Source organism: Notamacropus eugenii, chromosome 5, assembly GCF_028372415.1.
Source record: "Notamacropus eugenii isolate mMacEug1 chromosome 5, mMacEug1.pri_v2, whole genome shotgun sequence".
Classification (NCBI taxonomy): domain Eukaryota; kingdom Metazoa; phylum Chordata; class Mammalia; order Diprotodontia; family Macropodidae; genus Notamacropus; species Notamacropus eugenii.
In genome coordinates this window covers 17,566,488-17,594,365 of record NC_092876.1, presented here as the reverse complement: position 1 = coordinate 17,594,365, position 27,878 = coordinate 17,566,488, and the positions used below count along the sequence as shown (strand labels likewise).

At 44.6% G+C, this 27,878-nt stretch overlaps 1 protein-coding gene across 1 annotated transcript; it reads left to right on the top strand.

Moving 5' to 3' along the window:
* Positions 1-16,810: 16,810 nt before the first annotated feature.
* Positions 16,811-27,609, top strand: LOC140507374 (T-cell-interacting, activating receptor on myeloid cells protein 1-like). The gene is made up of 8 exons (XM_072615476.1): positions 16,811-16,841; positions 17,749-17,809; positions 18,050-18,085; positions 21,103-21,395; positions 22,283-22,585; positions 22,981-24,705; positions 24,852-24,904; positions 25,002-27,609. The coding sequence occupies exons 1-6, from the start codon at positions 16,811-16,813 to the stop codon at positions 23,145-23,147; spliced, it is 891 nt and encodes a 296-aa protein (XP_072471577.1). The 3' UTR covers positions 23,148-24,705; positions 24,852-24,904; positions 25,002-27,609.
* Positions 27,610-27,878: the final 269 nt, after the last annotated feature.

The following is a 27,878-nucleotide window of genomic DNA, read 5'->3' as shown; positions in this document are numbered from 1 at the left end:
ATCCCTCCCCCCCCCCCCCTTAGCCTTGCCTCCCTCATCCCTTTTCTCTTTTCCTTTTCTTCCCCACTACAAGCATTCTTTCTCACCTTCCTCGGTCTACCTTGCCTCCCCTTGTGGCACACTCCCCCTTCTCAGAGCAATGGTGACAGAGTAAGTCTGGGGGCCAGGGAGAGCAAGAAGGCTGCCTAGTCCCCTCCCCTTCTCCACCCCACCTTGGCAGAGGTTTGCCCAGGACTGAAGAAGATGCCAAGCCACCCAACATGGTCAGGAGATAGGCATGTTTCTGGGGCATGTTGACCTGAAAACTTGGTTAAAAAAAAGGCAGCAGGCTAAATGCATACATTTTATGATTTAATTAATTAATTAACCAATTCCCTATTAAAGAAAACGGTAACATAATGCATTATGGAGCCAGAAATATTCTGGCTACCGATACAAAGAATTGGGCAGCCTTAAACATATTTTAGGACAAAGAATTGTTCTGCGTCCTTCAGATTTATGATCTCCATAAGTGACTAACTAGACCATTATTAAAGGAATTTCTTAATTGCATAGGTTGTAAATGCAATAAGATAACAGAGTTTGACAAAGTTTCACATAGAAATTACGACCCAAGATGTCTGTGTTTTCTTTACCATTAACATGCCATAACTTAGTATATGTCTTGTTAATATTTAATATAAATTTTAGACTTTAATAAGGGCCAAAGTTTGAATTAAGAAGAGTCTGGACCTAATAGTCTCCTTTGTTTAGAGGATGCCTACACCTTGGGTTGTGAATAAACAATTTCAAAGGCCTGTTTAGGACAGGATGTCTGCAGTCTGGGTGATGGGACTTTTCCTTGCCTTGAATCACAAAGGCATGCTATGGAAGGAAGATGCCCATAGCCTGGGATCACAAAACCCAATTACAATGTGTTTACAATGTGAGAACTCCTTTCTCATGGCAAAATGTACTTAAGACAGTCAATTTCTGTACTAAGGCAGCCAGTTCTGATCCTGGCTCCATAGCGCTATGTAACTGTTATCTTTATGGGGAATTGATTAATTAATTAAATCATAAAATATATGCATTTATCCTGTTGCCTTTCTCTAACCAAGTTTTCAGGTCAACAGTCTACAAATATTAAGATATGGAAAACGTCCCATTATTCAAGATAGTGTCTTAGGTTAAAAGTCTCTTAAGGAATGTTAAGTCAGCCCTGGCTGGCTTTTGTTGACATAGGAAGAGGCATTCTCTGAGTTTGCTTCAGAGAGAACAAAGAGATTATTCCAAAATTTCGTATTAAACATTATCAGGCATCATGGAGATGGAAGGCATGTGAGAGGAACAAGCTGAAAAGGATGGGGAAGTGATTAAATACTGAAGGAGGGGCCTTGAAAGGAAAGGGCTGGGAAGGCTGTTTAGGGCAAACTGAGCCCAGAAGCCAGGCCTGGGGTCTAGGGTTGGTCAGAGCCACTCCCATTGTCACTGGCAGCTCTAATGGCCTCTTCCGTGGCCAGGGTCATTTTGATTTAACGTGGATTATCCTCTTTAACATTCTTAACCATTAAGAGGTTAAACTGAAGCGAAATGCTAGTTGCTGGCCGCAGACAGTTGTGGGTGTCAGAGTAGAGGAAATAGAGCAGATGTGAGATCAAACTGATGGTAACAGAAAAATACCCCAAACACCTCAGGGTGCACCAGAACCCCTATCTTCTAACTTTTGGAATAGCCATCACCCAGAATCTGGGTCCCAAACATAGACATGCCCTTTTTCTAATTGCAAAGTGTGTTTAATTGACTCTATGTATAATTCTTTGAAAGTTGCATAGACGTGATTATCATTGAAATCCACACTCCCTCCTGTGATGCAGAAAAAAACACACAACTCTTATACTATCCCACAAAGTGCAAATTTTCTCTATGTTCTCCTGTGATGGTTAATATATTTATAAGGAATCATTTTAAGAAAGATTTCTTGATAATTTAGTAATCATTGGAGTCTCATTTATCTGCCTAACAGCTTTGTGGGGAGAACACTCTCTACACAATATCCCATAAAGCAGATTCTGCTACTATGAAGTGGACGAAGTAAATGTCGTGGGAGAAGGGGCAGTTTTACCCACCTCATAGGTGAGATCTGTGTGGCAGGGCAAATGTAGCTTTTGCTTCCCTCCCCTGAGGAGGGGGTCTGCCTTCCATGTAGGTATGGGGAGAGTGACGGAAGTCCACAATTTGGGTGGCCCAGCGTGGTGGCTCCAGGGAGGACTGTGTGAAGTTTGTTTTTCTAGTACTGTAGACCTAGGTAAGCAGCAGAACATGTAGCTAGCTCCTTTTAGAATGTTGACCTGAAAACTTGGTTAAGAAAGGCAACAGGCTAAATGCATACATTTTATGATTTAATTAATTAATTGATCAATTCCCTATTAAAGACAACAGTAACATAATGCATTATGGAGCCAGAAATGTTCTGGCTACCCAGTGCAGAAATCTTCTGGCTGATATACATTTTGCTGTGAGAAAGGAACTCTCCTTATTGAGCAAATCGTAAATTCAGTAAGACAGGACAATTAACAAAGCAATGTTGGTCAGGCCTTGGGATTCCAGGATGGATAAACATATGTCTTGGTGATAAGGAAATCCCACCACTAGTGAGTGGCAGGCTTCCTGCCCTAAACAGATAACTGACATAGGAAAGGGTAAACAAAGTTCAGTAGAAATTACGACCTAAGATGTCTATATTTTCTTTACCATTAACATGCCATAACATAGTATATGTCTACAAATATTAAGATATGGAAAATGTCCCATTATTCAAGATAGTGTCTTAGGTTAAAGGTCTCCTAAGGAATGTAGAGTCAGCCTTGGCTGGCTTTTGCTGACATAGGAAGAGGCACTCTCTGAGTTTACTTCAGAGAGAACAAAGAGATTATTCTAAAATTTTATATTAAACATTATCAAGAAACAAATCTGAAACATCGGTCAAGATGAGAATGTTCTTGGAAGCCAGCAGAGGGCACCAGAGACACAGAAATTTGTCTCTGAACTTGAAAGCCTGTGCTTGGAACCAGGTAATTTCCACCTCCCCTGTCTTGTCTTGTTCAAATTCTGAGGTCTTAAAAACAAGTGAGATTTGGTGTCTCAGAGCTCTGTTCTTGTCCTTGGACTTCCTTCTGTTTCTTCATTTATTTGGTCTGGAATAGATCATTCCAAAAGATTCACATTCACTTCAACAAAAGATGGTAGCTCACACCTATAATCCTTACTACTGGAGAAACTGAGGTTAGAGGGTCTTTTGAGCTTGGACATTGTGAACTGCAGTGGGCTATGTCAATCAGGGGCATCAATACTGCATTTTATTTAATATGGTGAATCCCCTGTGGATGTGTCTATTCTGAGAGGGGGTGACCAGGTTGTTCAAGGAAGAGTGAGTCAACCTGAGGTGGAAACCGTAGATCAATGTTCCCACACTGATGGAATTAGGACATAAGTAGCTACTGCTTACTAAAGACTAAGTCTTTAAAAAATTTATTCCAAAAAAAGATGCCAGTGCGGTTCTTTCTTCTCCCACTCAGTTTGGGGTGAGGGAAGAGGGGAAGAAAAGAGATTCATAGAAGAAATCATGCCCTTATAAGAGGAGACAGTTCTTTCTCCAAAGGGAGGCTGTCTTATCTTCTGTAGTTTGTTCATCCTCCAGGAAAGATTACTATTTAAAATAAATGTTTTTCAATTTTTCTCCTTGACACAAGGCAGCTACAGTGACCTCCTCCCCAGGTTTCTCTAGAACCTTGGATAGCCCAACATCCTGACCCCATCTAAGATGGTCTCTAGAAATTCCTAGCACCTCAGTAATAGTAACTAGTGTTAATAGGTACCCCAAAGTAATCCTCTGGGGAGGTCCTCCCATCCCTGTATATCAGTATGCTACTAACTGAATAGCCTCCATTAGTACTACACTCACAGGAAATTATCTAACTTGAAAAGACTACAATCTAAGACTAAAGTGGATGGAGTGTTGCTGCATGATTTTCTGGTTGCTGGTGATTGTGCACCCAGTGTAGCCTCTGAGACTGAAGTGCCACAAAGTATGGATCAGTTCTCTGTCACTTCTGCTAATTTTGAACATATCAAGAAAACGAAGGTTTTCCAACAGCCAGCACCACACTATCCATACATGAAATCATTGGTTACAGCAAAAAGAGAAATTTTGAATGTTGTGGATAAATTCACTCACCTTGGTAGTGTACTTTTCAGGGATGTCCACACAGATGATGTGGTTGACATAATCATTGCCAGAGAAAGTTTGGGAGGCTCTGAAGGAAAGTGTGGGAGAGAAGAAGTATTAGACTGACTACCAAACTGAAGTCTCCAGAGCCGTTGTGCTGATCTCATTGCTGTATGCCTGTGAAACGGGGACAACCTACCACCAGCATGCCAGGAAACGGAATCACTTTCACTTGAATGTCTTAGGAAGATTGTGAAAATCACCTGGCAAGATAAGGGATGCAACACTGAGGTCCTTTCTCAAGTTAAACTGCCAAGCATTCAAACTCTACTGCAGAGAGTGCAAATCTGATGGGCTGGCCACATTGTTCAAATGCCAGATGTAAGCTTGCTGGAAAGACTATTTTATGGAGAACTCACATAGGGCAAGTACTTACATGGTAGTCAGAAGAAGTGATACAAAAATACTCTCAAGGTCTCTCTCTGAAGAACTTTGGCATTCGTTGGGAGATTTGGGAGATACTGGCACACAATGAGCCATGTTATAAAACCCACAAGTCTTCTGCTTTCCTGCCTGATACAAAGGATGCTGTCCAAAGTCACCTACTGCAAATGCAGAAGGCCAGTCCCCTAACTTATCCCAGATAACCCTCTCAAATGTTATCGTCTTTGACCTTTTTATTACCTCTAGGATTAAATAGAAAGTTTTTTGGCATGTAAAGCTTTTACATAGAGCCCACCTCTTACTCTGGGAACATTTTCTGGACCCGCTAGTGTGAGGGCAGACTGGTGATGAGTGAGTCTGTCCAGAGAGAAAAGGAGAAAAAAAGAACAAGAAAAACAGTAATCATTATTTACTAATCACCTACTATATGCCAGGCACTGTGCTAAGCACTAAGGATACAAAGAAAGGTAAAAGACAATTCTGCTTTCAAGAGTTTGCAGTCTAATGAAGAAGTCAACATGCAAACAGCTATGTACAAACTACATACAGGAAAAATCAGAAATAATCAGCAGAGAAAAGGCACTAGAATTAAGGAGGACAGGAAAAGACTTTCTGTAGAAGGGAGGGAATTTTCTCCTGGGACTTGAAAGATGCTAGGGAAAGATGCTACTGGATCATAGAGTACATGGGTGAGGAGGGGTATATGATAAAAGAAGATTGGAAAGGTAATGGGGGGGGGACTTTGAAAATCAAAGAAAAGATTTATACATTTGGTCCTGGAGATAATAGAAAGCCTCTAGAATTTGTTGAATAGGAGGGTGACATGGTCACACCTGCATTTTAGGAGGATTATTTTGACAGCTGAGTTGAGGATGGACTGGAATGGGGAGAGACTTGTGTCAGAGAGTCCAATCAGCAGGCTATTGAAATAGTCCAGATGTTATGTGTTGAGACCCTGTCCCAGGATGGTGGCAGCGTTGGCAGAGAGAAGGGAAAATATGGGAGAGATATTATGAAGGCAAAACCACAGACCTTGGCAACAGATTGTATATGGGGGATGAGAGAGTGAGGAATCAAGGATGACACCTAGAATAGTGGTGTCCTCCGCAGCAACAAGGAAGTTGGGAAGAGGAGAGTATTTGGGGGAAAGATACTGAGGTCAGTTTGGGACACGTTGAGTTTAGGATGTCTCTGGGATATCCAGTTCAAGATGTCCAATAGGCAATTGGAGCTCTAAGACTGGAGGTCATCAGAGAGGCAAGAGCTCTACAAGGGAAATAGTTCTTTAGGAAAAATTGTAACAAATTTATCTATAAAAGGTTCCGATCTCCAAGATATACAGGTAATTGGTACAGATATATGTGTATATTATGTGTAAAAAAGAGCCTCAATAGATAAATGGTCAAAGGGCATGGTTTCAAAAGAGTAAATGCAAACTATTAACAATCATGTGAAAAGTGTACCATAAAACTAATTATGGCTAACTGGCTGAAACTTAGGAAGATGAAGTCTTATCACAGAAACCTCCCTGCCCCCAACTCTGTCATATGCATTGTCCTACAAAGGTGATACAGAGATCACTCTCAGTCTTTTTTCTCTTTTTTGCCTTTCCTCATTCAGAGGATTGTCCTGAGTATAGCACAGTATCCCCCTCACCTTATCCAGGATATGCAGTCACTGCCCTATAAGCACATGGAATAAGCTTGTCCACGTAGCCAGAAGGAGCAGGATCCTGAGAATGGACCCTTCCAGCCTCAGAAGTGGCAACAGTCAGGGCCATGACAGATTGTCTGCAAAAGCTCATAGCACATCCTGACATGTGTTTGCCCACTTGGGTCAATGAGAGTGGTTATCCCCAAGCCAAGAGATGGGATTTACTAAAGAGGATACTCATTAAAGGAGTAGAGGAGGAGAACTATGGCTTGGAGAAGCAAGAGATCACACCTCTGTTCTAGACACTTGCTACTATCACTTGAAAAGAGTCTTTTTCACCTGGGACTGAGATTCAGAGGGTTGTTCAGTTGTACTTGAAATCTAAGATGTCTCTTCTCATGCTACACAGGGCAGGTATATACAGCTTATCCTGTGCTTCATCTTAAGGCAACACTAATTATTCCCTTGTGTAGGAGAGAAAGCCATTTTCCTTTCTTTTTTTTTTTTATTTCACTTTTAACATTCATTTTCACAGAATTTTTGGGCTCCAAATTTTCTCCCCCCTTGTCCCCTCCCCCCACCCCCAAATACCAAGCATTCTAATTGCCCCCATCTCCACTCTGCTCTCTTCTCCATCATTCCTCTCTGCCCTTTTATCCATCCTCTCCTCTGTCCTGTTGGGCCAAATAACTTTCTATACCCCTTTACCTGTATTTCTTATTTCCTAGCGGCAAGGACAGTACTTGACAGTTATTCCTAAAACTTTGAGTTGCAACTTCTTTTCCTCCCTCCCTCCCCTCCCCCTCCCTTTGGAAGGCAAGCAATTCAATATCGGCCAAATCTGTGTAGTTTTGCAAATGACTTCCATAATAGTCGTGTTATATAAGACTAACTATATTTCCCTCCATCCTATCCTGCTTCCAATTACTTCTATTCTCTCTTTTGATCCTGTCCCTCCCTGTGAGTGTCGACCTCAAATTGTACCCTCCTCCCCATGCCCTCCCTTCCATTGTCCCCCCCACCCTGTTTATCCCCTTGTCCCCCACCTTCCTGTATTGTAAGATAGGTTTTCATACCAAAATGAGTGTGCATTTTATTCCTTCCTTTAGTGGAATGTGAATGTTTTTCTCTCACCTCCCCTCTTTTTCCCCCCAAACAAAAAAAAAAAATCTTTTGCTTGCCTCTTTTATGAGAGATAATTTGCCCCATTCCATTTCTCCCTTTCTCCTCCCATATATTTCTCTCTCACTGCTTGATTTCATTTTTTTTTTGATATGATCCCATCCTATTCAGTTCACTCTGCGCACTCTGTCTCTATGAGTGTGTGCGTGTGCATGTGTGTGTATGTAATCCCACCAAGTACCCAGATACCGAATAGTTTCAAGAGTTACTAATATTGTCTTTCCATGTAGGGATGTAAACAGTTCAACTTTTAAAAGTCCCTTATGAGTTCTCTTTGCTGTTTACCTTTTCATGCTTCTTTTCATTCTTGTGTTTGAAAGTCAAATTTTCTTTTCAGCTCTGGTCTTTTCATCAAGAATGCTTGAAAGTCCTCTATTTCATTGAAAGACCATTTTTTTCCCCTGAAGTATTATACTCAGTTTTGCTCGGTAGGTGATTCTTGGTTTTTGTCCTAATTCCTTTGACTTCTGGAATATCCTATTCCATGCCCTTCAATCCCTTAATGTAGAAGCTGCTAGATCTTGTGTTATCCTGATTGTATTTCCACAGTACTTGAATTGTTTCTTTCTAGCTGCTTGCAATATTTTCTCCTTGACCTGGGAATTCTGGAATTTGGCCACAATATTCCTAGGAGTTTCTCTTTTTGGATCTTTTTCAGGTGGTGATTGGTGGATTCTTTCAATATTTATTTTGCCTTCTGGTTCTAGAATCTCAGGGCAGTTTTCCTTGATAATTTCATGAAAGATGATGTCTAGGCTCTTTTTTTGATCATGGCTTTCAGGTAGGCCCATAATTTTTAAATTGTCTCTCCTGGATCTATTTTCCAGGTCAGTTGTTTTTCCAGTGAGATATTTCACATTATCTTCCATTTTTTCATTCTTTTGGTTTTGTTTTGTGATTTCTTGGTTTCTCATAAAGTCATTAGCCTCCATCTGTTCCATTCTAATTTTGAAAGAACTATTTTCTTCAGTGAGCTTTTGAACCTCCTTTTCCATTTGGCTAATTCTGCTTTTGAAAGCCTTCTTCTCCTTATTGGCTTCTTGAACCTCCTTTGCCAATTGAGTTAGCCTATTTTTCAGGGTGTTATTTTCTTCAGCATTTTTTTGGGTCTCCTTTAGCAGGGTGCTGATTTGTTGTTCATACTTTGCTTGCAAGTCTTTTATTGCTCTTCCCAGTTTTTCCTCCACCTCTCTATCATGATTTTGAAAATTGTTTGGGCTCTTTATGACCTTTTCCCAGAACTGATCCCATTGAGTGGGCTGGGATGTAGAAGCACTGACTTCCGTGTCTTCCCCTGATGGTGAGCACCGCTCTTCCTCATCAGAAGGGAGGGGAGGAGAAACCTGCTCACCAAGGAAGTAACCCTCAATAGTCTTGGTTTTTTTCCCTTTTTCTGGGCATATTCCCAGCCAGTGACTTGATCTCTGAATATTCTCCTCACACCCACCTCACCTCCTGATCCTCCCAGCCAGCGCTTGGGGTCTGAGACTCAAATGCTGCTTCCCAGCCTCAGTGCTTTGGTCGGGGGCAGGGCTGCTATTCAGTGTGAGATTAAGTTCAGGTGCTCAGGTGGGGGCAGGGCAGCCTCACGGGCTCAGTTCCCTCAGGGGGTTTATGCACAGACCTTCAACAATGGATCCAGGCTCCTGCCTGCTTGGGGGGCCCGGTCTGCTCCCGCCTCCGCTGTTGCCATCCGAGGGGGTCTGAGTATGGGGGCACACCACTCCCCTCTTGACCCACCAAAGAGACCTTCTTACCGACCCCCGTCACCTGTGGGTGGAGGGACCCGCGCGGCCACTGGAGATCCCGTCCCTGAAGTCCGCTCGGATCTGTTCCTCTCGTTGCCGGGGCTGGTGCAGGGCTCAGCTGGGCTCCGCGTCTGCAGCGTGACGGACCTTTTGCAAGAGGTTTGCAGGTCCCTCTGGAACAGAAATCTTATCCGCTCCACTATTATGTGGCTTCTCCTGCTCCCGAATTTATTGGCGGCTCTTTACTACGAATATTTCATGGGCTGTGGGTTTGGAGCTAGCGTATTTGTGTGTTTCTACTCCGCCATCTTGGCTCCGCCTCCCACTTTCCTTTCTTTACACCCACCCTTCCACCTCCCCACTGCACTCTCAGAAAAAGGCAGAAGAGAACCTAGAGCAGGGAACAAGAGATGCATGCAAAAGCATGGCATGGTCACATGAAAAATGTGCCAGGAATGTGAAGCTCAACCTGCGGACACATTAGTTTGAAGCAAAAGTGAAAATAATAACAGACCATGCCAAAACTTGAAATAAAAGGCAAAACAAAGTTTTTTTTTCATTCAGTGGAAGAGAAGCATCCCTGATGGCCACCCACTGCTTAGGGAAGTGCCTCTGCCACTTGCTTCCAGATCTGTCTGGCATCTGCTCAACAGAGCTCTGTAGCCTGATGGTGATAGTGGGGGTGTGGAGGAGGTCTTCCTGGCACACACTCAGGTTAGGGGTTAGGAGCTGTGATTTGAATCTCCACCTTTTATAACTTTCCCTCCCAGGTCTGGCTGTCTCTCAAGTTTCTCCTTTCTCTTTCAGTCCCAGGCATGCTCAGGATCAGGTCATGGACTGAACCCAAAAATAAACTTGACTTCAGAAATGACAAATTGAGTTGAATGGGCTACACTCCTGTCTAACACTTTGGAAGAGCTTGATCTGTGTTCTCATCGAAGTGTGCGTGTGTTTGAATGGTCCAACACCTTCAATTAATTTTATTTCTGTTGTTTATTTTTTAAAATATTTTTTTGTATTCAACATTCACTTTTATAAGATTTTGAGTTCCAAATTTTTTTCTCTCTCCCCCTCCTCCTCCTCAAAGCAGCAAGCAAATTTGATATAGGTTGTACATGTACAATCATATTACAGATATTTCCATGTTAGTCATGTGAAAGAAGAATCAGAACCAAAGGGAAAAACCATGAAAAAGGAAAAGAGAGCCAATAGTCTGCTTCCACCTGCATTCCGACTCCAATTCTTTCTCTGGATGTGGATAGCATCCATCATGAGTCTTTAGAGTTGGCTCAGATTCTTGCGTTGCTGAGAAGTGCTAAGTCTAACAAAATTGGTCGTTGTACAACGTGTCTGTAATTGTGTACAGTGTTCTCCTGGTTCTCCTCCATGTGTGAGTTTCTTCCCGTGGTGCAGATAGCAATACCCCATGCTAGCCTGGAGTGCATCTCTCCCCTGTGTCTTCCTGTTATGGTTAACGTTTCATTGATAATTGTTCATCTATCAAATAAGAGGGCCTGCTTGCTAGGCTAGGCATCACTGGTTGTGTCTGTTCTCCATATCTGAGTGAGCTGTTGAGATAAGTGTGTTTTCCATGGTAAAGTGCCCCTTGAAGGTCGTTCTGCATTTTGGACTAGGGAAAGGAATGACTTGGGGGGGAAGGATAGCTGTAGTCATTGAACTGAGCCTAAAAGGGTAGATAGATGTGGGAGCCACAGCAGATATGACTCCAAGGGTGAGATTGCCTTTGGGAGGGGTATGCCTCTCACAAGAGCACTACAGTTTTATAGCAAAGTCCCACCCTCTGACTGACCCCTGGTGCAGGCAAATACTCTTCTGCAGACCACAGTGCCAACTACCTTTGATACTGACTCAGATGAAATTCAGAAGCCTGTCAGGATGAAAGTTCCCTGTGGCCAGCAGAGGGCTCCAGAGCCACACACATTTGACGCTGACTTGAAAGGAGTCAGACATCATGGACGGTCCTTGAGATTAGGTGACCCCAAGTTATCATTGATATGTTCATGATTTGAGGTCTCTGTTTTTAGACTGAAAGTCCTATCAGCGCTTTTAAAAAATTGATCGATCCTTAGGGACACCAAAACCTCAGTGGAACAAATGATGCCATATGGTCTTTTCCTCATCCATTTCAAGAGAAGAGAGAATTCAGAAGAAACTATATCCTCACAGTAACCACGAGATGTCCTTACCTCATCCTCCATGATGGATCTTCTAGGAAGGATCATCATTTATAATGAGTACTTCTCCAATTCCCTTCATCGAGCAAGGAATCTCCAGTCACCTCTGCAGGTCTCTCTAAGGACCTGGGATAGCTCCATGACCTCACACTGTTCCCACAGGGCTTCAACTTTATGAAACTTCAGAACCCCTTTCTTCCCTCTAATCGCCTGGCCTCCAAACTCCTGCCCCCCCCTCTGAGTCCCTAGCAGTCTCCAGCATCTCTGTAATGGTATTCGAGGCCCAAGATACCTGAGAGCAGTTCCCTGTGGAGGTCAAACCCACTCCTGTGTATTAGTCTGCTAACAGACCCTATTTCCCCCTTATTTCATAAACTCTAGTTGACTCCTTATTACCCCAGGATCAAATAGAGAATCCTCTGTTTAGTTTTTGAATCCCTTCATAGCTGCCTCCTTGCAACTTTGCTAATTTTCTTACATTTTTCTACTGTCTTTGATCTCTACATTCCAGTGATACTGGCTATACTTGCCTGGGAGAAATAAGGAGAGACAGAGCTTGTCTCCCTATTTGAAAACAGCTGGAGATGATTTTAATTGTTGGGATTTGAAGAAAAGGGGACCAAACAGAAGTGAGGAAGGTTTTTTGAAATATATAGAGATATTATACAACACAAGAGGTATTATAATTTGAAATGAACTCTTGCTTCCAGACAACAGTGTTGGAGTGGATGTCCTAAATTATGAATTTAGTCACAATTACTCCACGTCCCCAGTTAGTCCTTTGCCATACTTTACATGCCTTTGGCCTCTTTGATGCAAAATTCATTTCAGTAGAGAGCTGCTTGGGTAACATAACCATAGATCATATGATAGTGTCTGTGGATGGACAGGCACCAGGAAAGGAAGTAGGAGAAAGAGCCCACTCTTCCTGGGAGCTTCCCCTAGACTGGCTCTTCTGCTCTGGGATACCAGTGGAGCTGAGGATCATCTTTAACATCTCCCTTTCTGCCTCCCCGAAGTCCTACCTTTGCTCCTGACAGGGTGCTACACTTGCTCCAATTGCTTGAACGAATTCTTCTCAATCAAATGATAATTTATCAATGATACTTGCAAGAACTTTTCCTACTTAATGGAAGGTCTTTAATTGAAGTTGATTATCTTATTCAGTAAATCAATCACCCATACTTATACTAATATGGGAGGATCTAAATATTTAAAGGAAAAATTAACCAAATTGGAGGGAGAAATATATAGTGAAACTATAACAGTTGGGACTTCAATCTTTTTAGATCTAGACAAATCTAAGAAAAACATAAGTAAGAAAGAATTTAAGGATTTTACTAAAACTTCAGGAAAATTTGAGATGTATGATCTTTGGCAACAAATGGATGGGAATAGAAATATTGGGGTTTCATGGTTTGTTGTGGGGGTCATCTTGAATGAAGTCAGACTCCCTCTAATCTAAGTGTAGACATTCATGGGGAACGATACCTCCAAAGGGCTGAGCTCCAAGAGGAACTGACAACTTAGTAAGACAAACTTATGGTGTAATAATCTTGATTACACAATCAGAAATTATAAATATTAAAAAGGCAGGAGGGGTTTGTTAAGGAATTAGGTAATGGGGGAGGGGTCCCAGTCTCAGTGGACTTGCTTATGACATTACCTACAAAGTATACAGAAAAACCTAATTTGTTTTGGAAGGGAGTGGTCTTGGATGTATGAAAATGACATTAAAATAAGCCTCTCTATGTCACAATTTCACCCAAAGGTGAAGCTATTGGTACTTATTTAGGGAAAGTCCCTTCTATTGTTTTGGGGTCCATATCCTGCTTGGACATCCTGGTGGTGCCACTTTCTGATCGGCTGAGTATTGTGATCCTGTCTGAGACTGGATGGATGTGGTTGTGGCTGAGTGCATGGGCACACTTGCTGTTTCTGTAGGAAATGTCAACGCCAATCATGGCAGCACACCTAAAGGCTGCTGCTGTGAATAATTTGAAGGGTCTAATTGCAAAGTATAATGAACACTCCATTTACTCAGAATCAAACCTTATAACAAAGAACTAGAGCATAACAACATAACAACTGATCACTAACGGCACACAGCACATACCATTACATTCCCCAAATACTTGTTTATACCATGGAGGCGGGGTCCCAGGTCAGGTGTTCCCCAGTATAACACGCCATTAAGGGGTACCAGAAAATACACCAACATCCACCCCCGGGTCACAGTAAGTTACAATCTCTCAATCCAAACAAAGTGTCCAAATAAAGTCTTTTCATCTTGACTGGAGGTGTACTTCCAACCGTGGCAGATTGCCCTAGTTGCTGACTGGGTTCACATGCAGGCAACTCTCTGCCCCTGCTCCTTGTCTTAGCTCACTGGGGAAGGTACTGCTCCACTTCAAGCTCTCCCCGCTCTTGTCTGATAGCAGGCTCCAGGGGCTCCTGCCCCCAGCTTCTTTACCTGGAAAAATAAAGATGGCTCCGCAATAACAATAATCACACACATTTTCAACACCTTTTACAAAGCCCTAGGAGGCTCCTTCTATCTCCATTACTGCTGTTGGTCTCAGCAGATCAGTGAGTCTCTGACGCTCAAGCTCTCCTAATGCTTCAATGTTGAAAACCCAGTGCTCTGTGCTCAATATACTGTGTTCAGTGCTCCGTGCTCAATGATGTGTGCTCTGTGCTCAGTGCTGAGGGCTCTGTGGTCAATGCTCAGTGTCTTCAGTGCTCAGTACTCTGTTCCTAGTGCTCAGTGTCCTCTGCTCAGTGCTCTGTGTTCAATTCTCTGTGCTCCTTTCCCAGTGCTCTGCACTCAGTGCTAAGTGCTGTGTGCTCAGTGCCCAGTGTTATGTGCTCAGTGCTCCTTTTCCTTTGGCTTCACATTGGACAAGACTTTAAGTAAGCACTACCCAGTAACGTAAAGTTACTGAAGTGCCCAGTTACTTTAAGTAACCACTACCACTACTTCCTCTTCTTGAAGTAAATATTCTTCTCAAGAGTGAGCCTCAAGGGGATATCAAGCTCCCAGCTTATATATGATTTTACTTGGCATCTGATTGGCTAGAGTCCTCGTTTATGTATCTGATTGGCCAGAGCCAATGTGTGCAGCCCATGTGCATGATCTTATTAGCTGAGTGCACATACCCAGATAGTGCTGGAACTGTGTGTCTGACAAGCCCAGAGTCATGAGAGCCCATTTAATTAGCTTAGTCCCTGAAGACCTGAAAGCTGAGCCTCAATACCCAAAGTGTCACAGTTGTGAATAACCAGGGATTAATCCTTCACATATTTACAATTTAGCCAGAGGCTGGGTAACTAAATTCCTCAAAAGAAAAGTGGCAAAGATGGCATCTTGATTGGCATCATAAATCTGGGTCTTGGGGCAGTGGCTAGCTAGAGGCAGTGGCTGGGATCCCATCTCATGGATATGCCTGCTGTTTCCATGGGAAATGAGTTCATGGACATACCTGATGTTCTAGTGAGGCTCATCTGACAAAGTTAGGATGTTAAGTTGGGATGGAAGGTCAGTGCCTAGGTAGGGGCAGTGGACCTGTTTATTGTAACTGTTTCATATGTCTTTTTTGTAAACAGCATATTACCAAATTCTGTTTTTTAATCTATCATGCTGCCTTTTTCCTTTTTTGTAATCTATTACATTTCATTCACATTCATAGATACTACTGATAATTTTGTATTTCCCTTCACTGTGTCTCATTGCATTTCAGACTTTGCTGAGCCCTTTTTGGGGCTCCTCATCCACTTTGGTGGCCACTTTCACCCAAATCTCACCTATAGCCCTTACCAGAGACAGCTGAGTGCTGTGCAGTAGATAGAGCACTAGGTCTGAAGTCAGGAAGACCTGAGGTGGCATCTGGTCTTAGACACTAAATGGATGACACTAAATGGAAAGCCTCTAAACTTTTCTTTGTCTCAGTTTCCTCAATTGTAAAATTGGGGTAATAGTAGACCTACTTTCCAGGATTGTGTGAGAATCAAAGGGACACAAGGCAGTGCTTGTCAATAGGAAATGCTTTCCTTTAGTTATTACCACTATTACTATTAAGATTATAGTATGAGACAATATTTTCTAGTCCCATTTGTTTCCTGGGGAAGGCTAAGAAGGCTGGTGATCAACAGCAGCACTGTATCATTTCCTCCTTCTAGTCCCCAGGAAACTATGACTCCAGACCCTAGATGGGAGGTGTAGCATGAGCTCAGATCATTCTTACAATGTCACACAATGGAATGATAGTAAGCTGGCAATTCACTGAAACTCTCACATCTTTTTCAGACAAAGTTTTCCAGCTGTGCCTTTCCCAGTTGGTTTGGTTGAAATGGATTTCTTGTACCCAAGTGTTAGGTTTTTTATTGGTCACAAGCATTCTCTTCACTCAAAACTGTGAGCAGTCAAGACCTTTTGGGCCCTACGTTTCATCCTATCCCACTGGTAGTCTCCAGGTTTAGAAAGCCACCATCAGTTCTTCCATCTCAGTCACTGATTAAAGTCTAGTAGCCAGGGGCCAAGGGTGGTTGTCTGAGAAACTCCACTGCAGCCTTCTGTCCAAGCTGGGATCCAACCATTAATGGCTACTCTGGAGGTGAAGTCATTGTCCTAGCTTGAAATCTCCTGGATGGTCCTCAAATGGTCAGAATAAGGGCCATTCATAAAGAGCTTTAAGATTCACAAATTATATACATTATCTCATTTTATCCTCACAACAACCCTAAGAATTATATACTAGGCCCAAGCTCCATTTAAGGATAAGTAAACTGAGGCAGATGGCTGGTAGGTTGTTGTCCTTCATCTTCAAAGAGGACCAAAATGACATCACCATGCTAGAGTCAAATTTCAATGTGTTCAAGTTGACTGATCTGACCAATATGAGCTCGGAATGCTCTGCTACAGATTGGACACAGATAGTCTGTGTGAACATTTGGGGTGAATTCTTTAGATTTGCGAATCCTGCATTTCCTTTGAGCTCTTTCAATTCTGCTATGCTCATAGATCACCGCACCTTCTCTGATGTGGGCACACAATGCTGAGTGGTCCTCTGCCAGTGTCTCCCATGTTGCACAAACAATTCCATACTTCTTGAGAGAGACCTTGAGAGAATCCCTGTATCGTTTCTTCTGACGGCTATGTGAATGCTTGCCTTGTGTGAATTCTCCATAAAACAGTCTTTTTTGGCAGGCATACATTTTGCATACGAACGTGGCCAGCCCATTGGAATTGCGTTCTCTGAAGCATAGTTTGAATGCTTGGCAGTTCAGCTTGAGCAAGGACTTCAATATCTGGAAACTTATCCTGTCAGGTGATCCTCAGAATCTTTCTAAGAATTCAAATGGAAATGACTCAGTTTCCTGGCATGGAGCTGGTAGACTGTCCAGGTTTTGCTGGTATACAACAATGAAACCAGCACAACAGCTCTGTAGTCCTTCAGTTTGGTAGTCAGTTTAATACCTCTTCTCTACCTTACTTTCCTTCAGAGCATCCCAAACACTGAACCAGTTCTGGTAATGCATGCATCAACCTTATTATCAATGTATACATCCCTGGAAAGTACACTACCAAGGTAAGTGAACTTATCCACAGCAATCAAAACTTCTCAATTTGCTGTAGCCAATGGCTCCATGTATGGATGGTGTGTTGGTGGCTGATGAAGCACCTGTGTTTTCTTGGTGAAGGCAAGAGGGTTCACTGAGGCAGATAGGGTTCAAGTGACTTGCTCAGGGTCACACAGCTGTTAGGTGTCTGGGCCAGATTTGACCTCAGGTCTTCCTGACTCCAAGTCTAAGACTCTGTCCACAGTGATAGCTATCAGCCCCAAAAGGGAAGCAAAGAAGCAGTAGGCCTGGGAAACTGAGGCTGTCATGGGGAAAAGGTAGGATGGAACCCCAAACAGGAGTCCACCTTAGAGACCATGTAGTCAAAACATTTATGTCATAAATTGTACATAAACCTGTAGAAGCCAAGTGACTGGTCCAAGGTCATACAGTGAGTTGGTGGCACAGCATGGATTCCAATCCCCATTTCCAAACTCCAAATGCACTGTGCTCTCTTCTACATGCTTCTGAGATGACTCCAGAAGGCCTGAGAAAAGGAATGTTGGGGAAGGGACAAGGAGAGGCACCACAGAGGGGCAGAATTGTTTATAAAAGATCTCACTAGCTTTCTCAGGGGAACTGTGAGAATATATTTTTCAAGGGGTGGAGATAGCAGCTCAGGTCACCACATCCTGGCCTTGGCCCCTGGCTTGGGTCTGTCCTTCTCTCTTTCTATCTGAGGCCAATCAGCTCTGATCAGAATTAACATCCTGCCATGCCACCTGCAATGCCACCTGCAATGAGGCTCCTTCTCTTACTTTGTGAGTGTGGGAGGCACAGGCCTGAAGGGAGAAGAGGGATTGGGGGAAGACCTTTGGACAACATGCTCTGACAACTGTGGGCAACCTTAAGAGCTGAAAGCAGGCTGCCCACAGAGAACAGGTTGCAGGAAAGTGGCCCCACTGTCTGACGAAGGATGAAAGAATGAAATGTTGGGTGGAGTGGGGACAAATGTAAGCTACAGAATGGGAACTCTTCTCTCACAGGAGTCTCTTTTACAGGGCTGTATCTGGACCAGGGAATCAAGGCACAAAAGCGTGAGTCCTTTCCCCCAAATGCCCCTGACCCTTCTTCTGGTTCAACATGCACTGTTGCTTGCTTTGATGCTGGGGACAGAAAATGGAGTCAAGAGTTGGGCTAGCCTGACAAAGGAGTCCATGACACATGCAAAAAAGTTGCTAAACCTTGCTCTGGGCTTCTGATGCTACACTGGTGGCATATGCCCATATTCATTGCCTTAGAGTAAGGGACATAACTGTAGCATAAGGTTAAATTCTGCTTAAGGAAGCCAGGAGGACAGGAGCCTTCACAGAGGTGACAAGATGGAGGCCCCCGTTCCTCTCTCTCTCTACCACCCCCCACAGCTACATGGAGCTCTAGCAGGACTGTTTGGTGTACCTCAAGGGAGATGAGAGGAGGTGAGGGCCCAAGGAATAAGGCAGAGTGGGAGAGTGGACAGAGTGCTGGGTGTAGAGGCAGAGCACCTATCTGCCTTGCAAAGGGTGAGCTCAAACCTAAACAAATTGAACCACGACAGCTGTCACCTCCATCATCATCATCCTTCTAAAATTATCTTTATCATCATTCATTCCTATCCTGGAACTTAAAGTAGGTAGGGACAGAGTTGGGTTCCTTTGGGAATGGGAAGGGGAAAGAGAAGCTTTTTTTTTTACTGGTAAGAAACATTTTTAAAATGAATTTTCAATATCATTTAGAAGAAAAAAAATTTAAGGTCAAAATAAAGTGGTCAAAGCATTGACATAACTGGAGGATGGAAGGATGAGGAAAATAGTAAGAAGTCGCCATCTATTTTGGCAATAGCTTTCGTGAAGGTCTGTTTAATGCAGCTGCTTAGTCAGAGCAAATGTTCTGGCCCAGCAGATCTTCCAGAAGCCACACTGTTTAGTAAGTTCTTGTGAAGACCTGACACTCAAGGGCAGGAAGGTGGCACACTGGAGAGAGCACCAGCCCTGGAGTTAGAAAGACCTGAGTTCGAGTCTAGTATCAGATACTTACTAGCTATGTGACCCTGGGCAAGTCACTTAACCCTGATTGCCTCCAGAACAAAAAACCTGGCACCCAAGGGGGAGGTAGCAGGGAGCGCCTTCTTCTTCTTCTCCTTTCTCCCTGTCACTACCTGGAGGGCAGGGCTTGTTCATTGGTACTCTGATATCTCCAAAGTCTGACACAGTGCCTGCACATAGTAGGTACTAATATTTATTAAATTGAATTAACTTTTCTGCTACTGCCTTTTGGGGTCCAGAACATCCTTCCCTCTGTGATGATAGAGGGGCAGAGACAGGTATGCTCCTCTTTCAAGCTCTGATTCTGGAAATTCTCAGTGTAGGGAGGGGAAAGGAAGGGAAAGAGAAGAAAAGAAACATTTGTGAAGCACCTACTATGTGTCAGTCACTGTGTAGGCAGATGGGTGGCACAATGAAGAGTCAGGAAGACATGAGTTCAGAGCCAGTGATTGGCTGGACATGCCACTTAAGCTGTTTGCCTCAGTTTCCTCCTCTGTAAAACAGGGATAATGATAGCAATGCCCTTCCTGGATTGTTGTGAGAGTCTAATAAGATAATATTTGTAAAGTGCCTCACTCAGTGAGCATGCCACACAGATGCCAGTTAGCATCATTATTACTAATGCTTTAGAAATTTCATTTTGTTCGATCCTCACAACAACCCTCTGAAGTAAGGACTGCTATAATTCTCATTTACAGTTGAGGAAACTGACAGACAGCAGTGATGTGACTTGCCCAGGGTCACATAGCCAGGAAGGGTCTGAAATGCAGACTCTGTCTCTGTGCCCCTTTCCCTGGGGGAGTCCTGCCCAGCCTCTTTCTTCCTCAGTGTCATGCCCAGATTGTGCTGACAGGCAGCCTGGCCATTTGTGGGCAGCATTGCCTGGGAGGGCGCCCCAGGATCCTTTCGCTGGACACACATATGCACGTACACAGACTCATATGCTCACACTTTCACACACACACACACTCACACTCTCTTACACACATACACACACACTCACACTCACAGTCTCTTACACACACACACACACTCACACCTCTATCATCTTAGCTTATATATCTATAGAAGGGAAATTAATTAATTAGTTTTATTAATTGATGAAAAATCACTTAGGAAGTATTTACTATACCAAGAATATAGAACAGAAACAAATACAGGGCCTGCCTACAAGGAGCTTATATTCTGATGGGGAAGACAATCCACATAGAGGAGTGGTGGCCAGGGAAGGGCACAGGGATGGCGAGTGGGGCCATAGAGGAACAGATTGACACAACCCATCCAGGAATCACGGCAGAGCAGATTTGATCATGGATCACTGTCCCACAGAAGAAGGAGGCAGGGAACATATGCGGCTGCTTTGGAGGCTGTGAAAAGAAAGTTGTGAAGGGGGTGGCCAGAGAGGAGGAAGTGAAGGGGAGGATGGTGGTTGGGGCCATTCTGGGAGAGGCAGTGCCCACTCAGCAGAAGGGCCCAGGTCAGAAGCTCCTCCAGGACACAGTCCAGGATGTGAGTGGCTGAGCAGGAGGTTGTGGGGGAGGTGGCTGGAAAGGAGGCCATGGGGACATGCACTAGAGGGCAGAGCTGTGGAGTGGAAGGAGCACAGGGCTTGAGGACCAAGGACATTGTGAGCTCACAGGGCTCTGGTCAGGAGAGGGCTAGGCAATCATTCCATGGTTATGATGCATGTTTCTGACCAGAAAGTGAAGGCCCCTGGGGGCAGAGCTTGGGTCCTTGGAGGGAGGAATAAGTATGATGGGGCACAGTGGGATGCAAGAGACTCCAGGGTCATGATGCCAAATCCCCTTCCTCTCCCCAGTGACAGTCCAAGTCCTCATCTTCACCCAGGGCATCTCTTGGCATGTGAGCTAGGCCAAGGGCTGTTACACTGACACACAAAGACCTGGTAGGATGAAAAAGGGAGGACATCAGGGACCTTGCATGACCCTTCCCACTCTGGACCTGTCTCCTGATATTCTGGGGCTGAGGCTGACCACCCACCTTACTTGCTGCTCTCCTTCTCTCCCAAGATCCCTTATCAAGCCTTTGATATTGGCTAAACCAAGCTCTGTAGTTGCACCAGGCACCAGTGTGACTTTGCAGTGCTGGATCATACAATCAGCTCACCAGGAGCTGACATTCACCCTGCTGAAGGCAGGGGTACCTCGATATTATTCCCAGAAGCAGGCAGAAAGAGAGGCTAACTTCTCCCTGCCATCTGTGAGAACTGAGAATGCTGGGGGCTACAACTGTGTTTACTCTGAGAAGAGAGAGCCAAAGAGGTGGTCAAGGGCCAGTGACAGACTGGATTTGGTGGTGACAGGTAAGAAAGCAATGCCTAAGAGGGATTCTAGCTTCAAGTCCACCCTTCCTTCCCCAAGACAAGTGACTCAACAGAGACAAAAGCCCTGTGTGCAGAGGGTCAGCTAAGCTCTGATATCTTTCAGGATCAGTGGGCTGAAGGAGATGAAGCCTCCTACTCCAATCTGGAACAGAGGGATGGGAAGGGAGAGTGGAAATGTATGTGGGGGATGGAGTAGAACCACAGAAGTTCAGAGATGGGCAGGTTCTTACAGTTCACATACCTAGATTTTTAGTCATAAACAGTCCCAGAGAAGGGGCCAAGGTTGGCCATGGCCCCAGAGTGAGCACTGGAACCAGGGCCCCTTGACTTCTGGGCCACTGTCTGAGCTTTAGTCTTAGGAGGGCCTCCAGGCCTGTCTGTGGTTCCCCCAGATGTAAGCTGGGAAGAAAGGAAGGGCAGAGAATCCTTAGTTTAGCCCTTCCCCTCTGAGTCCTCATGTATGAGGGAAAGGAAGATGGGGGAGCCTTCTTTCTCAGATTTATAGCTTTAGACTTGGAAGGGCCCTTGGTGGTCATGTTGCCCAGTCTCATCATTTAAAAATGAGAAGCTGAGGATTTAAGCAAGGTCATAGAGGAGGTGGCAGAGCCTGGCCTCCAGCCCAGGTGTTCTCCCTCCAAATGCAGTGTTGTTGCCATGGTGCCATGCTGGGAGCTGAGTGGGATGGTAGGCACTGCTTAGTCCAACTCTGTCCTTTGAGAAATGATGAGGAAATTGGGGTCCAGGGAGGGGCAGCGTCATTTTCCAGATCACAGGGCTGAGTAGTCACAGGGATGAGCCTTCAACACAAGCATTCTACGTCCTGCTCCAGGGGTGTTGTTCATTTTGACTTATTTTTTCTTTCCCAGGTTCTTTCCCCAAACCCTCCTTCTTGGCCCACCCTGGCCCTAAGGTGGCTCTAGGGGGAAGTGTGATCCTGAGGTGCATGCTGCCACTGCCAAGACCATCTCCTGAAAATATGAACTTTATTTTGCTGAAGGCAGGGAATCCAGAGCCTGTCCAGCCCCCCAAATGTGCAAGGAGACTGGCTGAATTTTCCCTCCAGTCTTTGACAGCCCAAGATGCAGGGGAGTATAGATGCATTTACTATGAGAAGAATGGTCTGCTGAGGGACTCAGAGCCCAGTGAGCCTCTGACTATCTGTGTGACAGGTGAGAGAGGGCACCAGGCTCCAGAACCTGAGCAGAGAGGTTGGCAGTCCCAAAGGGAGGTTTGGGAGGGGGTATTTTCAAGGGCTAGTGTGCCCAGGATCCTTCAGGGATGGAGATGGAGCACAGAGCTACTGGGGAGGCACAGCAGGGATGTGGGAAGGGATGACCTCATTCAATGTCCCATCACTCAGAGTCCCAGGGATCCAGTGAAGTCTCTCTTCCTCCCAGTGACATGTAGTGAAAGTGCTTCCAGGAGCAGGGAATTGCCAAGGGAGGGAGATGGGAAAAGAAAGTTGGAAAGTGGTCTGGGGTTTCATTCCCTGACTGGCAACTCCTCAGTCCCTTAGACAGGACTCTGTTAGACTCCAGCCTGTGCTTTGTGCTTTGGCTTCCAGACTCCCTGACCAAACCCTCCTTGACAGTCCAGCCCAGCTCCAGCATTTCCAGGAAGGAATGTGACATTCCATTGTCAGGGGTCAGCCTGTGGCACCAGATTCACTCTGTACAAGGAGGGAGAGGAGATGCCTGTTGGCACAATCAGTTCCACCCAGGACAAGGCTGAATTCCTCATCACTCATGTGACCCACAACCACACTGGGACCTACAGGTGTTGCTATCACACTGAAGAGACCAACTCTAGCCTATCAGAGTTCAGTGATCCTTTGGAGCTGTTAGTGACTGGTGAGAGGGAACTGCTGAATAGAGGCACAGAATGGGGTCTGGAATGTGTGAGGAGGGAGGTGGGAGAGAAATTTCTGTGGTGTCTAGAGGTCAGAGCCAATTCTTTAAGTTGGTCCCCCATTTTATGAAATAGAAAGTCACCTTCCCAGGGCTCCTTCAGGATGAGCATAGTTACAGCCTGTTGCCTGGAAGTTCCCCCCCTCCCAATTTTCTCCTTTTTTATTTCTCTTTAACGTATGTTAGAAATGCTTTGGCAAAACAGGCACCACAACATGCCAGAGAGCTTAGGATTAGCCTAAACATCTTAGAAAATTGTTTGGAATAGAAAGAAAAAACATAACCAATTCCATTTCATCTATTATAAATAATTGCTGATATACAAAAACACCTTTTATTGGTTTCCAAGTGAAAAGAATGTACCTTTTCTGGAAAAAGGTAAACCGAGGGCAGGGGATGGGACCAGGGTTACCAGACATGTGAGGAAAGGTGTCTGTAATATCTCTGAGCAGTGTCCAGATGTCAGAGTTCTGTGGGACTGCCCCCTGGTTGGGAAGTCTGGGTCGCCATCTTCCAATTGTTCCTTTGGGGTGAGCAGATCTGGGGCTCGGGAGAAAGGAATTTCACACCCCTCCCCAGACCTTCATCACCCCATTCTTTCTCTTTCCCTCATGATGGAAGGGCTTCTCCACAGGTTCCATAATACACCATTGTTAGAGCTGAGAATTGGTGTAGACATTCTGGAAAAGTATTTGGAATTATGTTGAAAGTGAAGGAATCATTCCTTCCTTTTCACCCAGAGATCTACCTATTGTGCATAAACCCCAAAGTGGTGAATAGCAGAAAAAAAACTTCCTATAGGGAATAAAATAGCCCTAGCATCATACTTTTTGGCAGTAAAAGGAACTGGAAGGCAGACTTGTCCCTTCTCCACAATAAATGACTATTAGGTGGCAAGCCATCCATGCAGAAAGGAGTACCCTTGAGGGTAAGAGGTAAGATGGAGGGCAGGGGAGGGTGGGGAGATGCAGGGCTCCCAGGGTTGGAAAGCCATGGTTGCTCCGGCCTTTGAGTCTTGGTACAGCATTCACTGCACACTTATGGTGACTCATGGCAATGGGTAGAAGAGTGGGCATGTGGTGGCTGGATGGGTAGGGAGAAGCCCACTTTAGGCCAGCGGCATTGGCAGAATCATGTCCTCTCCAGTGTCCATTTATAGAAACACTCGCATCATCACACTCATTTGTGCCATCATCTTTCTCTTCTTCTTGGCTTCCCTAGGTCACTGTTTCATTCAGTTTGGTGAGTATTGGGTTGATGGGTTAAGGCCCTGGTTGTGAATTAATAACCACCATAGTGAAGACTGACCCTTCAGAATTGACCTTGCTCCGCTTACGCCTTTCTGTCCCTGAAGATGCTGTTCATGAAGAGACCTCCAGAAGGTAGGGAGACTCAACTTGTATTCCCAAATTCCCACAGTCTCACCTCCCAAGGTTTCATCAGTAGAGAGAGACCCTCCTGGGGAAGGAATGATAATGAGGGTGCATCCAGAGTAATTCCACATCCCTCATATTTTCTCTCCATACAGGAGGCAACATCTCCATCCCACTCATCCTACGGCATCCAAAGAGAAAACCACATGTAAGTAGTCTGGAGAAACTGGGTTGGATCCTGGGTGTGTGAGGAAGGTCTAATCTGAGGATCTTGGGAGGCTGATGGGAGCTTTTCTCTGCTACAGGTGTAAAAGTGACCAAGAAGAACCAGGACATTTTTGAGTCTTTTCTACCTCTCTCCCTGCTTCTGCTGGCAAGCTGCCTCAAACTCTCATGGGAAGGGAGGAAAGCTGGAAGTCACCATTGAGAACTAGTGACCAGGAGGGTATAATTTCCCTCTCTTCCACACCAGAGCCTACCCCAATCTTCCTATCAATTCTACCTCTCCTTTACTTCTCCTGGCTGGACACTGTTCTCATCCCTGTCCCTTTCAGAGGGAATTCACAATTTCTTCTTTACTTTGACCATTAGATCCCTCCCTCTCAATGGTGGGATACTTCTGTTGGGCAAATACCTTGATGTATCCTAAGGACTCACAGGCCTCGCTCTGAATCTGAAACCTTAGAACTCCCAGGCTTTCCCATCTGTCCTACAGCTGAATTTTCATACACATATTGCATCTGTCAATTAAGTAGCAGATGGTCAAACCAGCATTATAGTCAAATGACTACAATTTGGATCATAGCATTGGCTCTGAGGATAAATGAAGGTAGAATGGGATTAAAGGTAGAAATTCTTGGTTTCCTTCAGCTCTGAGCTCCTGCTGAGACTAAACAGGCAATGTTAATTAGAGAGTTAAAGATCTTCTTCACTCATTGATGGACCTGCCCATTAAGGGAAGCTTGATTAGGGGAGGCCCACATCTTTTCTTAATTTCTGTTGAGCCATTGGGTTAGAGAGTCCTGCCCTCTGACTCTGTAAAAGTATATAAATACTCTGAGGTGAGGTTTTATTTTGGGACTTAGTTTTTGGAAAAAGGTTTGTGTGCTGCTAAGGGGCCCACTGACTTTAAAAACTGAGATATTGGCTCTTCTCTCTCAGGTAACTGTGTATGTATGTAATGGTGAGATGGTTGGATCTGTCTGTTGATCTGTGATATACATATTGCTTATTGTCAGACAGCTGGAAACCCTGTCTGTTGGTTTTTATTTGTATTTTCTCTGAAGTTGGGGGGTGCTGACTTTTCCCCCTGAACTATGTGAATGATACACGTGCTTGATTAAAGTGATTGTTGACCCCTCAAAAGTTGCTTTCCTTTTAGAAAAGCAGATTAGGAACCTGTGCAGCAGGCTCTGCTGTGTATGATGGTACTTGCTATTACAAGGCCCTTGGAGGGAAGAGGATAGAGAAGGGAATCAGGGCTTGGGGGGTTCACTTAGGAGCTTTTAGGGGTAATCACACAGATGGGGAAGGTAATAATGAGGGGAGAAGCCTGGAGATTCAGGTTACATTGGCTTGCCTGCCAACCTCCTTATCCAATCATCGAAGGGGAGAATGGGGGAAAATGTTTGATCATCAGAATCATCTTGATCAAGATGGTCCTGAAAATATTTGCATTATGTTGAAGCATTCTGTTGACCAAACATAGAGGGATAGTGAGTCCCCACTCCTTATCTTTGGAGGAGCTGAGATTCGTTGATAGAAAATAGCCAACAGTATACATCCTGGACGCAAGAAGAAGAAGGTACAAGAGAAACAACAGAAAAAGAAAACTGAGCATGAGGGTAGATCCCTAGATCTCAGCCAAAGGTGCCAAGGGGCCACTGGAACTGAGTAGGGACCAGGGCCTAGTGTTTTTCTCTAGGTCAGTCAATCCAGCTGGGAAGTGGCTCCTTCTGGAAGATGGGCATCTTCCTCTAAAACCTGAGCAAACATAGCTGCATAAGAACCAGGTCCATGTTCAGGAAAGGACAAGGATGGAGGGATCAGTACGATTTATAAACTTTCTTCTGTCTTCAGTCTCCTCCTTAAAATGCCATGTGAAGAATGGAAGGTAGCCTCTCACTCTCATTTCTCAGTCTGCAGTTCCCCAGAGTGATCTTAGGCAGGGAAGGGCTCCTAGAACCATGCATGCCTGAAGCTCTGCACAGGGTTGGCTGCTTGTGTTCCTGTGTAGGAAAGAAAGAAAGGTTTTGATCTCTCTGCATCCACTGTCTGTGCTGTGCCCATGTGTCAAGGCCCTACAGGTACATCAAGGTTGGCTGATGTTGCATCCACAGAAGCTTATGTGGGTAGAAAAGGTTAGAAAGTGGCTGTGATGGAGACTGGAACAAAAATCTCCAGCCTTGGCATCTGTCAGAAGAGCACTGTGAACTGGGCCTGGCTCTCCTTACAGGCCAGCCCTCTGATTCCTGGCATAGAAGTCTCTCATCCTCAGTAGAGATCAATGCTCTGAGCCTGGGGGTAGGGGAGGGAGGCAAGAGAAGTGATTCCTACAGATTCTTTGACTTGCTCAAATCTCTTCGAATTTTCAGCATCAAGAGAGAAGATGGATGATGCCAACCCCGCTTCAGGTTGTTGATGGAAAATACTCTGGGAGGAAGCAGACATGAAAGGACCTGGAGGTTTCCATCGTGTCCTTATCCCCAGGTTGTTACACTATGGACTTCGGGGAATTTCTCTTTGGGTAAAATCTCCCTAGGACTCTTTCTCTCAATCTTATTTGGGCTGGGTTATCTCACTCCCAGTGAAATAACTCCTTCAGTTTGGATTGGCTGGTGTATTTCTCCTCCGCATACTTTCTCTGATTTCTGCTTTTCCTATCAGCTGGATATATGGATTAAATAAATTGATTCGATAAATTCTTTGATAATTGCTACACGTGTTCGTTGTGGAACTAATAATTGGTGAGAAGAGTCCAGCATTAGGTATAAAGTTTGAGGTCCTGCTTTGTCTCAGTTAATGAAACAGTGACCAGAAGTTAGCATGAATTTGAAACTAAAGCCCCTAGACTAGCAATATTTAAAGGAACAGATAGATATAAAGCTGTCTCTGAGGAGAACAATGTGACCAAGCTTGTGGCCCAACGTTCTGCTTCTCCCACTGCCAAGAAGGCAGGTCTG

What these genes read in the sequence shown, in the direction of transcription:
- LOC140507374 (XM_072615476.1), top strand. Translation starts at nt 16,811, where the DNA reads ATGGAGCTGGTAGACTGTCCAGGTTTTGCTG. An exon ending in GGGAATCAAGGCACAAAAGC is followed by an intron (nt 18,086 to 21,102) that starts GTGAGTCCTTTC and finishes TTCTCTCCCAAG; the next exon opens with ATCCCTTATCAAGCCTTTGA. An exon ending in ACTGGATTTGGTGGTGACAG is followed by an intron (nt 21,396 to 22,282) that starts GTAAGAAAGCAA and finishes TTTCTTTCCCAG; the next exon opens with GTTCTTTCCCCAAACCCTCC.